We start from the raw sequence: 12,723 nt of genomic DNA on the forward strand, positions 1-12,723 counted from the left end.
GATTATCAAAATAATTCACATTTGCATTGTTATTCACACTAATTTAAAACACATATATAATCAAAACATATAATTTCTTTATTCTTAACAAACAACAAAAAAGTGATAGCTAACAAATCTGAGATGTAAACATCATTTTCCTAATTCATCCCAAACTATCAAATCAGTGATTCCTAACTTTAATGATACAAATGCCTCTGTGATTCTAATGTAATATACACACCCAATTCCCAGAAAAATGTACACAACCAAAGTTTTGACACAATTTCAGGACATTCAAAGACCTCGAGTTAAGGGCCCTTTTTGTGGGTAGTAGACATGAGACTTGAGGAAACCTTTTTTGCACTTAAATTATAAGCCAAGTTACAGACTGAAAATAAAATTCGGCTCAGCACCTAGCATCAATTCAGGGCCTAGTGAAGACCAAGCAGACTTCCACTGATTTTAATGTCCCTATTTCTATCCTTGATATATCCACAACTCCTAATTCTCTACTGTTGGCATGGCATTGTCTTTGCCTCTAATCTTCTATTCTCCAGTTCCAATCTGTCATAAGAAACTACAGATTTCTCCCTTGAAATATTTTCCAGTTTTATTCTTTTGTATTCTTACTACCATTTCCTAAGTTCAGGCTCATCTCATCTTCTCTTGTCTCCTCAGCCTTAAATATATTCTATCTACAAATCCTGCAAGCCACTATTACATCAATTTACTCTCTACTAAAGCATCTACAATAGCTACTAAATACTTGCCTATTGGCAAGTATTGAACCCAAACTCCTCTGCCTAGGTGTTAAAGCACCAAAACACAATTTCCATCCTACTTGTTCAACTTTCTTGGTGCTCAAAATGAAACACCAACCACCAGTTTTGTCCCCCTCCATCTCCTAGCCCAAGTTAATTCCTGAACCTGTCCATTTTTTTGCTTCATTGCTTGCTTAAAACTTCAGGTTCAGCTCAAATTCTACCTCTACATGGAGATGCCTTAAAACTACTATATTCTGAACATCAAATGATTTCTTCTTTCTGAGTTGCAAAGAGTTTCTATCACATTCCCTGGTATTTAATTATATACAATCATTTAAGCCTCTCTGGGTTATCTCCCCAATTAGGTTACAAACTCTTTAAAAGTGAGGTCCCTTTCAAAAGGATAACATATTTTTCCTCTTATTCTTTTCTTTTCTCTCATTTTCCCCTCTTTCTTAAGTCAGGGGTGGGCACACAAAGGAACTCACCAAATGCTCTTAAATACACCAATTTTAGCTTCTGTAGAACTTCTGTCTTGTTCTTTATGCCCTACTAAATTATAATGCTTTCCCTATCTTATTTTTTAAAAGTCCAAATTATTTTTAAGCCATATAAAGTCATTTCCTAGCTTAAAGCAAATCAAACTATTTTTTACTTCTTATAAAGGGAATCAAGAAGTGAATTTAGTAAAACTGTTAATGTTAACTTAAATCTTAATGTTAACTTATCTGTAGACCATTTCAGTGAAGAATGGGAATATTTGTGTTACACTGAAGAGATGAGTAAACAGAAAAGAAAAAGCTCTCAATCAGACATAACTAGAAGTTGCAGACTAAATCAGGGACTTCTTCACTTAAGCCTTCCTTTTTGTGCTTTTATGACTTTACTACTTAAGAAATAAGATTCTGCCCTCTTCTGGCTCCAAAAGCACTTACAAACAATTTTCAAAAGAGCTGAGAAGTCTTGTTTCACTAGGTATTTAAAAACAGTAGATGAATTCATTAGGTCTGATATAAAGGCACTTCAATTACACTTTTTTTTCCCTTAACAAGTTCATGGTACTATTTATACTTGTACTATGTTTGGTGATTTCTATTCTATTGGTAGAAATGCAGTTGGAAGAAGGAATTTTAAAAATCATTTACCATTTATTTCTGTGGTGGATATTATCTAATTTATATTCAGAAAAGATTAATAAGATAAATATTTCTGTTCCAATTTTGAGATATTTGGTCCCGAATTTCCCCAAGGTAAAAATGCAAATATTTTTGACACCTACTTAATAGAGCTTGTGAGAATTTATGAGATATTGTCTGAATGCTTCAAAGACCTCTGGTAGGCCACAGAATTCATAATACAAAAACAGAAGTGCTTTAAATACTTGGATTATTCAAAAAGGGTGGGAAATGTCCAGCTTGATTCAAATTCAAGGTCACTGGTAAAGAAATGAGGAGAAGGCTGAGAGTGTCTAGATATGTAAGAAGCAGAACTTTGCAATTAAATAGATATGAGGTAAGAAGAGGAACCAAAGATAGCATGGCATTTGACAAGCTCCAGAAACATTTAATGAATTCAGAAATGCTACAAGAAATCAGTTAATACCCTTTTTCAACTCAATTTTTTAAACCACATTCTTATTCTTCTCTCCAAATTTTCTATGTACACCCTTTTTGCCTCTTGAATAGTTATATCAAGGACTACATTTTATTTATATGGTCCAACCATCCTCTCCTTTTTTAAAGCTTCAGTTTCTCCTGGCTGTTATAGCTTTCCTGACAGGTTTGTGAATTCCTTTAGTCCAAGAGTTACTCAGTTCTGCAGTTTTCAACCAATGACTCCAGTATAGGCTATAATTGTTAAAAATAAAGCGATGAAATTCAAGTGACAGCGTCATGTGCATCAAATTCTTTGATGAGATGTATTATTTGATATCAGAATACTACAGTTAAATGTTATTACACTGAATATGCAAGTATCATTTACTGATCTTATAAAATGATCATTAGGGCTAGTTAAGATGCCATAAACCAACACAGGTACCTTTTCCAAAGTGAGAAGATTTATTTCAGACTGTAGTCGAATTTCTGGTTTGCTGCTTTGCTGATCTTTGAACTGATGGAACTCTTTTTCTAAAGTCTTATACTTATTTTCGGCATCGTTAAGCTGTATTAAAAAAAGATTATAGCCGTTTTAAAACAGAGGTATGCAAAGTATAGTATTACAGAATTCAACAGTGTCATTTTATCTTTAAGGCATGTTCATATTTAGAAAATTTAGAAAATACATAAACTGTAATGAGGAAAATTAACTGCTCTAGTAATCTTAAAAATTCAGTAAGTCAACTGATTAACAATATACAAAAACTTTTTAAGAGTATGAAATTTCTTATTAAACCAGTATCTTGAGAACATTGTTGTTAAATTTTAGGTGACAGAAAAGTAATATTATAAAAATACTGGAAATAATTTTTTAAAATGTGTCATGAATGATTGAACATTATAGGTATACCTGATTATTGATGAAAGTAAGTTTAATTTTAATGCAGTATTTATTGTTCTTATAATTTGATACTCTATGAATTTCATAATTCCAATATGATTACAACCTAAAGATTTGGCTCAGTCCCTTCATATTTATAGGTAACAAAACTGAGGGTCAGAGAACTGGATTACTGAGGCAGTGCCATAGAGCCAGTAAGTGGCAGACATACGAACAGAACTCAGATATTTTCATCTCCTAGAATGATCCTCTAATGAAAGCAGGCAATACTTCCTTAAATTAAAAAAAAAAAAAAAAAAAGACTGTCTTGACTAAACACTGTAATTTCCCTTAAAACAGTTTCAAAACTATCAAGACAAAAAGATAATAAAAGTGTTGCTTCAAAATCTGGGATTTTTTTTTTTAATCAAATGGAAGTAAGCACAGGGATTCCCTAGTGGCCCAGACGGTAAAGAATCCATCTGCAATGCAGGAGACCCGGATTTGATCCCTGGAGAAGGAAATGGCAACCCACTCCAGTATTCTTGTCTGGGAAATCCAACGGAGAGGAGCCTGGTGGGCTACAGTCCCTGGGGTCACAGAGTCGGACACGACTGAGTGACTAACACTTTCCCTTCACTTTCAAGTACTGTTAAAGAAGCTTTTACCAATATGACTAGCCATCATTAGGTAAACCAGTTTTTTATTTCTCTAAGACGTAACGAAATGTGAAATACTGAGAAAACTGGTAGCAAAAATGGAACTTAAATTACCAATAAATTCTTATTTATGCTAGTAATTATCGATAATTCTAATCAGGATTTATCTAGCATCTTAAGGTAGTGAGTGTTCCATACGTGGAAGCTTTCCATATAACTAAAGTTTACCTCTTTGAACACGCAAACTTTTAAAATTGAATAGAAACTTCTCTAAAGAATCTGTCACATTTTTGTTTAAAACAAAAGCTAATAAACTTAGTGTTTGGCATTTTTTGACAGGCACATTATCAATCTACTATTAGGCATACTGGGCTCTTTTTCCTTTGCTAAGTGGATCACAATTTACATTGGCTTTTTTCACTTCTAATAACTGCTTTTACGTATTTGAATGTATATACTTCATCACTGTGCACTGATGGTGTATCTGTCTCTTCTACCCGTCTTGTTAGAATTGTGTGTACATACACGTAACCTGGTTCAGAGTAAGGGCCTGCAAAGTTCTCTAATACAGAAGAGGGGAAATGTTTACAGTCATGGGCTTAGTAATTGGGCATCCCCAAAACTTCTGCTTTCTACCACAGTTTTTCCCACAGGTTTTAGCTTATATTTTAGGAGTGCTCTGGGGAATTTTTCCAAAATACTAATTCTTTCCACAAAGATGTAAGCTAATTATACCTCAGGTAGGGTAGGGACAGGGTAGCAATGCCCATGTTTTGTTTTGTTGTTTTTTTTTCAAGAGCTCCCCTAGGGATTCTAACATATCTTAGAAGCATTTTTTCTAGATGGCTCAATCTTCCTGATAAATCGTAGAAGAGAAGCAATCCTGGAGAATCCCAGCACAATTGCCCACTTTTACAACTTTATCTTTCATAAATCTACATGAGACTGCCATAACAACAATCGAATTTATCTTTATAACCACCTAAATAATATGGTCTTACCTGACCCTGAACTGCTAGGGAAACTATTCTTCATGCCAGAATTTACTAAAGACTTCAGAGGCATTCATCATATATATCTAATCTACACTGAAATTTTTCAAGATAGATAAGCTTCATTTTTAACAGCTTGAGCCTTTTTTTTTTTCCCCAGCAAATATTTTTTAAGCCCATATTATGTACTGAAGACTGGCTGGGCTCCAGGCATACAGATAGAAACCCAAATAGTTTCATTGACCTAACAATCTGACACTGATCAAATTATCACACTAATGAAAATAAAAACAAACTGCTATAACATATCATAAAGAAATAGAATAAGAGAAGAGTACACCAAGAAAACATATAACAAAACTTGACCTAGACTTGGACAGCAGGGGTCAGGGAAGATTTCTCTGGGAAAGCAATGCCTCAGCTGCAAACAGAGATTAGTATAGTTCACTGGGCCAAGAAAAAGCAGAGTATACAAAGATTCTAAAGGGTGAAGCATGCATGGTATGCCCGAGGACCTGAAGAGGACCATACAGCAACAGCGAGAGACGAGGTGAGGTAGGTAGGCTGGGTGCAAACTATGCAAAGGTTGGTAGGGCAAGACAGTAATTCTGATCTTTATTCTATGAGCATTAAGACAACCCTAAATGGTTTTAGAAGAGAGTGTCATGATTCCCAAACTTCAAAAATATCACTTAGGCTGCAACAGAAGAACAGGTTACAGGGGTTGCTCACTGAAGTAAAGAACACTTACAGCAAGGTCAAGTATGGATAGGAGGCTCATGCTGAGTTTTAAATGCCCAAGACACCCAAGGAGAGATGTCTAAAAGGCAATGAGATAAGTGGGTCCAGGGTGCAAAGGTAAGGTCTGGGATACAAATGTGCAAGTCCCAGAGATATAGGCTGTCTCTGAAACTATAGGCATGAGTAAGACTGCTTAGCACAGTCTAAGTCTGGAGCTGGGAGGTAGTTCAACATTTAATGGCTAGATAAAGGAAAATAAGCTTTCAGAGAGCCTGAGGCATGGCCAGAAAGTAGAGAAAAACAAGGAGAGTGGCACTGAGAGAAGAGAATATACAAAAGCAAAAACAACAGTGTTGATGCTGGTGATAAGTGTGATTTAGATGAGAAATGAAAAATGCCCACGGAACTTAACGGCTGAGCCACTGGTCGTTTCTCTGACAACTGCCTGGGGCAATGGGGATAGAAACCTGAGGAGAAGCGGTTGAGAGGTGAAAAATGAGGAGGAGCACAGACAATTCTCTCGTGAAATTTGGTTCTTAACTGAACTTGGTCCAGTCATATATGAAAAGTATGTTTGCTAAGAGGAGATTTATCTGAAAAAAAATTCTAATTTGAGATTTAACTCAAATATAGCACAGACTCATGCAAATAATTATAAGAGATTATTCCAATATAGTCCTTAGCTTTGACTCAGGAAAAGAAGATTCAACTTACATTTGAATCTCAGTGCAATAAATACGATTAGTAGTCCAAATTACTGAGAATTTTTATAACTCTTTAGCGAACCATTTCTATTATTTCTAGAATGCAAAAAACTCTCAGTTTAAAGAGGTAACACATATTTTAACCCTACTTGCTGCTGAAGTCGGTGTTTATCCTCTTGTAGTTGCTTCATCTTCAACCTTTCCAGTTCTACTTGGTGAACACAATCTTCCTTGGCCCTCCGGATAGAATCCTGAAGTTCTTGCAGGTTCCGTTCACGTTCTGATTTCAGTTCTCTTCTTTCTCTTTGAAGCTTAAAACGGGTACATCTTTAAGAGGGTGATTCACTACTAGTTGCATTATATTGCTCAATATTATCCTTATATATATGGTCAAGTGTTCAGAATAATTTACAAACTGATTTTCATATTTTCAGGTATTAGAGAGTTAATGTTTAGGTATATTAAAATTAAAATTTTTAATCATTTACTACTAAAATACAAAGTATATCCCCAAATCCATATATGATGCATAAATTCAACTGAAAAAGCCTTAACTATTTAAGACTAAATAACTGATCTAGATAACCCATTTTATTATATAAGCAAATATGCCCAAGTTTCTTTTCTTCTTTAGAAACTTATTTTTTTACCTAATCACATAGAAGATAACAGAGCCTTACTATTAGAAACAAATACATATTATATTATATTTAGGTTTAACTATGTAAATCAATTTAGAAATCCCAGAAAATGTGTAAAGATAAGGTTAGAGGTTTTTTTTTTTCCCCATTTATTTTTATTAGTTGGAGGCTAATTACTTTACAATATTGTAGTGGTTTTTGCCATACATTGACATGAATCAGCCATGGATTTACATAAGGTTTGAGTTATATACCGAGAAAATTTTAAGAAATATTTGGGCAAGGAATGGGCATATACATTTCATGTGGAAGAAATTCTAATAATTTGAAGTGACCTTTATAGTAATGCTAAAAAGTATATCAAGTAAAATTCAATAAAACCTAACAAAAATGCTAACCAGGCACAGTATTAGGTTGGTGAAAAAGTTTATTCAAGTTTTCTGCAAGATGTTACAGGAAAACCCAAACAAACTTTTTGGCCAACCAATACTAACATGTTTATCCTTTCTTGGGATATAATCTTTAATGGGCAAGAAAAAGGGATATTCCCTTCTTACTGAAATCAAAAGTATAATTCTAGGCCCCTGATGCTTTTCTGTAGGTAGTGCAACTATCCATTCCTTCCACATCATTGCAAAGGTAACCAAAAGTCTCCACTATTGCAGAAGTCAGCCAAAGCTGACTGAATATTAACCATTTTAAACAACAGTTTTCTACCTTTTCTTCACCTTCTAACATATAAAAATATGCTTTACCCAGTTGAATAGCAGTTTCCCCTATAATGCCTAAAAGACAATTTCCATGAAATATATTTTATACAAAGACAAAACAAATGAATAGTATGAATTCATAAGTATCTATTTAATAAATGGATTCTGTGAAATAAACACATATGACAGATGAATACAGTACCTCTGATTCTGCAATGGCAAGCTGCTGCTCTCGTTTCTCCAAGTCAATTAGAGTTTTTTGAAGTTTTCCTTCGAGAATAGTATATTCAGCCACCTAAAATATAATAAAAATTACTTTTAACTTTTCCCCAAATTCAAAACACAAATTCAAAAGTGCATATATTATTTTACTGAAACAAAGGATCTGAGAATAGGAAAATCATGAATTATATTCACCAATTCAAAGCAGAAATTCATTCTATTACACTCTAAGGAAAGAAGCTGACCTAGCCTCTGCTTGGGTATCTGCAGTACTTTTCAGTCTCCGGAGGAAGCCCTTCACCCATGCGGTGCTAAGGTAGACTGCCAATAAAATTTTGTTTAGTGAAAAAAAAAAAAACAAAAAACTAGCTCCTTAAAAATCTACCTTGTTCAACAGCCCAGTTTTCTTTTGAAGCCTTCTTATTCATTTATTTATTTAGCTCTCTCCCTGCAACTAATATTGTTGATAGACCAGCTAATCAGTTTCAAGTCAGTCCTCCTATTGTTCAGACCTGGTCCTTTATTACAGTTCAAATAACTGAGTTCTTAGTCATGAGTTCTTAGTCATTTCTAAAGTTAGAGTTCCTGCATGGGCCCATACTTGGTATGCCAAATTCTACCCCAATGCCTAAAGTCCTGCTCTGCTCTGTCTTTAAAGATGTGAGTCCATGATGGATGCTTGGTTTCCACAGGACCCTCTCTCATGGTTCAGTTCAGACTGATCATATTTACCAGGACTTTGTGAACCAATTTTCTGTCCTCCTTACCAGGTCCCAGGCCCCAACCTAGTTTTCTCTTTACTACTGCCAGTAAAGCTCTGGTTTGATGCTCCTTAGAGCCCCCCCTTTAATCATGTTTCTCTCCCTTGGGAAGAAGAAAAAAAGTACCTTCACATATTTGACTCTAGCGATAGCCATCATATATCCTCCTAGTCTTTTTTCTTCTCCATGATAAACACAAGCTTCAACTATTGTCCACATGTTATTATTTCCACATCCTCTAGTATGTTGGACTTAATCTGGAGTCTCTATTCTAAACTAAGTCCTTTCACAAATATGGCACCCAGATGTATCTCACTCTTTCAGAAACTAAAGAACGTGCACTGCCAGAGACCAGGTCAACACATGTCTATGAAGTTCATCTAAAACTTCATTTGCTATCTGAGGATCCTAATCACACCATTTGTTATATCAAAGAAAATCCCCAAGGTTTGTATTTATAAACCTGGAATAACTATATCCACTGTCCAAGTTAATGTTTTACTCCTATAACAGAATTTGACATCTGTCCTTGTTAAACTGTATTTTATTTAGCCCAACATACTAATCAACCAAGATCATTTATTTATTCTGTTAACTCTACCACTGACTTTTGGTTTACTTTAATCTTAATTAATTTAATCTTAATCTTAATAAATTAATAAATCTTAGGCAAATCACTAATATAAATGTGTCAAATTCTGTGTGCCACTTTGCCAAAGCAAAAATAGAGACACAGACCTAGAGAACAAATATATGGATACCAAGGGGAAAGGGGGGATAGGAGGAGGTGGGAGATTGGGATTGACACATATATACTATTGATACTAAATATAAAATAGATAACTAAGCAGAACATACCGTCTGGCACAGAGAACTCTATAATGCCCTGTGGTGACCGGGATGGGGAAGAAGTCCAAAAAGGCGGGGACATATGTAATGGCTGATTCACTGTGCTGCAGAGTAGAAACTAACACAACACTGTCCTCCAATAAAAACTAATTTAAAACTAAATAAAAAAAATTCTGAGTGCCACATGTAAAAATGCCTCATAGGAAGGCAGGTAAGAGTATTCAAACCACATGTGCTTCCTCTGACAACCCAAATATCTGTGTTCCCAGAATTCTGCCTCAGGATGTCTTCTCCTCTCAAACTATGTGACTTCCTGGGGTGACCTTATCTACATACCATCAGATATACAAAGAAATCCCAAGTTTGTATCGCAAAGTCAAACCTCGCTCCACAGTTATAGACCTGTAAATCCAAATACCTGCTGAACATGCCAACATTCCCCATAAATCTCAAACTCAAAACTATGTAAAACCCGAAATCATTATCCTTTTAGTTTAAACAAATGTTAACTGTACACCTTGCAGACCACAGGCAAAACAAAGTCATGTGGAACCTATATACTCGGAGGGAAAACAAACTACAATCAAAGAAGTGAATCTTTAATGTAATAGTAGGGAAATGCTATGAGGGAAACAAACCAGAATGAGGGGATGGTTAGTGCCCGGCGGCAGGTGAAGAGGACACTATTCTGGATACAGTGATCAGAGAAGGCCTCCCTCAGACCACTCCGAGCAGAAACCAGAAGGTATCTCTAAAGAAGAGCAGCCTGGAGATCCTGAGGCGAGAAGTGGCTCAGCACGTCTGACGAAACACAGAGGTCAGCACGGTTAGAGCAGACTCTGTGACCTGAAGGCTGGCAGAGGATGAGGCCACAGAGGAAGCGAGGGGATGGGTCACATAAGGCCTTGCAGGTCTGGTAAGAACTCTTGAGTTTTATTCTAAATGTGATCAGTTGGATGGGTTTTAAGCAGAGGAGTACATAATCTGACTTCCTCTACTCTTGGCTGATATGAGTATCAAAAAACTACAGGGGCCAGGAAAAGAGGACAGGGTACCAAGTTAAGAAGTAAACGCAGTAATCTAGAAAAGAGATGATTGCTTAAACTAGCGAAGCAGAATGAGAACTTTACAACAGTGTATGTCCATATCCTCACTTCCACACCTTGTGTTATCATCAACTATTTTGCTTCTACATATGTTACAAACATCAACAATGAAAAGCCCATCAATCACATTAGAAAAATGGCTCAAAGATTAAATTGTGTCAAAAACTAATTGTGCTATATCATCTGAAGATAAACTGTGATAAATAAAGATGCATGGGCTTTCCCAGTGGCTCAAAGAATATGCCTGCCAAGACAGGAGACGTGGGTTTGATCCCTGGGCTGGGAAGATCCCCTGGAGAAGGAAACAGCAACCCCCTCCAGTACTCTTGCCTGGGAAATCCCATGGACAGAGGAGCCTGGCAGGCTACAGCCCATGGGGTCACAAAATAATCGGACATGACGGAGCAACTAAACAACAACAAAGATACATACTATAAGCCCTAGAGCCATCACTAAAAAAATACAACAAAAGAGATGTTACTAATAAAGCAACTGTAAAAAATAAAATGGAATCATTAAAAAAAAAATGCAACGAATTGCAAAAGAAAACAGGAGAAGAGCCAAAAAGGAACAAGAAATGTGTGCGACAAATTGAAAACTGAGAGCAAGACAGTAGAATTAAACCCAAGCACATCAATAACTACATTAAATGTAAATGGCTGAAAGTCAGAGAAGAGACCTGAAACAACTTTAAAGAATTTTCTAGTCCACACACTGGGCTGTGTCTTGGTCTAGTGTAGCAAACTCCCCTGCCATAGTTTGTCTTCTCCCATTTGTAGACATTTCATGAATCACTAATATAAGAGTATTTTTAGAGACTTAAATTTGGAATATCTGAGACAGGTCTAATTTTCAAGGTTGTTTTACTCAGTAACTTGAGTATGAATAGATAAACATTAAATTTTGGCTTTCTGGAATAAGATCAGATGGTCTTATGTTATCATTTTTAAAGATGTGATTTATTTCATGATTCAGTCTTTTAAAACAACTTAAAAGTTTGGCGTACTTTTCATTAACTAATAGATGATAATGTAATATTTATATACACTTAAATGTTTAATTTTCTTTTTAAATACAGAGATAGGCTGTTTCTCTAGAGTGTTCCCTTTTTTGGTTTTGGATATGGTTGCTTTATTAATTTTTATTGATATATGGTTGCTTCACAATGTTTGTGCTCTACAGCAAAGTGAATCTGCTATACATACACATAGCTCCCCTCTTTTTTGGATTTCCTTCCCATTTAGGTCACCACAGGGCACTTATAGAGTTCTCTGTGCGGTACAGTAGGTTTTTTATATTCATTCACTTTTTGAACTGGTAACGTATTTGCAGGGTTCAAAATCTAAGAAGTATAAAACACTTTATAGTGAAAACTCTTCTTTCTACCCTTGACCCATTCATTCACTTTATCCAGGCCAATATATAACCACGATGCTTAGTCATTCATTCCAGAGATGTTTGTGTCTATAGAAGATACTGTCATTAATACTCTATCTTTCCTCCTTCCATTTTTACACAGTCATTACCTTTTTGTTTACTAGTGACTCTCTCTCTCGGTCTCTTTTCTTCCATTCCTCAGCAAGAGCTTGCATATGAGCCAGTTCTTTCTGCTTTAGCTGCCAAAGGAAGAAAAAAGAAAGAAAAATAAAGTTTAAAAAAAATTTCAAACAAGTAAATATTTCAAATAACAGTTGTTTTCAGTTAAATAATACTGACCACTGATATTTCTTTCAGACATTCTATTTAAACACAACAGAGGATGCCTGATGTGAGTTATACCAATCTGAGGGTATTTCAGGACAGTATAAAGCTAACAGTAAGCTGTTTTGTACCTCTCTTACTTAACAACTGGTGATTCCAGCTTCCAGGAGGGCATGCTAAATGAGATCCTGCAATTACAAGGAACCTTCAAGTCCTTAAATTCTGACTTGGAGAAAGTTTAGAAGACTCCTTCTGGATGGCTTCTACAAAGTGGTCACATTTTGAGTATTTTTTGATAGTTCACCTTTTAAAATATTTATACTTATTTATTTGGCTCTGCCAGGTCTTAGTTGCAGCACATGGGATCTTTGTAGTTGAGGCATGTGAACTCTTAAACTGTGGCATGTGGGAAT

The 12,723-nt window shown here is 35.5% G+C and overlaps 1 protein-coding gene across 3 annotated transcripts in view; it reads right to left on the bottom strand.

The window, feature by feature from the left end:
• Positions 1-12,723, bottom strand: part of CEP120 (centrosomal protein 120) — an 81,716-nt gene that overhangs the window by 15,246 nt on the left and 53,747 nt on the right. For all 3 annotated transcript variants that reach the window (XM_043465911.1, XM_043465912.1, XM_043465913.1), the window contains 4 exons: positions 12,136-12,225; positions 7,874-7,966; positions 6,470-6,631; positions 2,787-2,909 (listed from right to left, as the gene is read on the bottom strand). In XM_043465911.1, coding sequence (XP_043321846.1) covers positions 2,787-2,909; positions 6,470-6,631; positions 7,874-7,966; positions 12,136-12,225 — 468 coding nt within the window. The remainder of the gene's footprint in view (positions 1-2,786; positions 2,910-6,469; positions 6,632-7,873; positions 7,967-12,135; positions 12,226-12,723) is intronic.

Source organism: Cervus canadensis, chromosome 4, assembly GCF_019320065.1.
Source record: "Cervus canadensis isolate Bull #8, Minnesota chromosome 4, ASM1932006v1, whole genome shotgun sequence".
NCBI classification, from domain to species: Eukaryota; Metazoa; Chordata; class Mammalia; order Artiodactyla; family Cervidae; genus Cervus; species Cervus canadensis.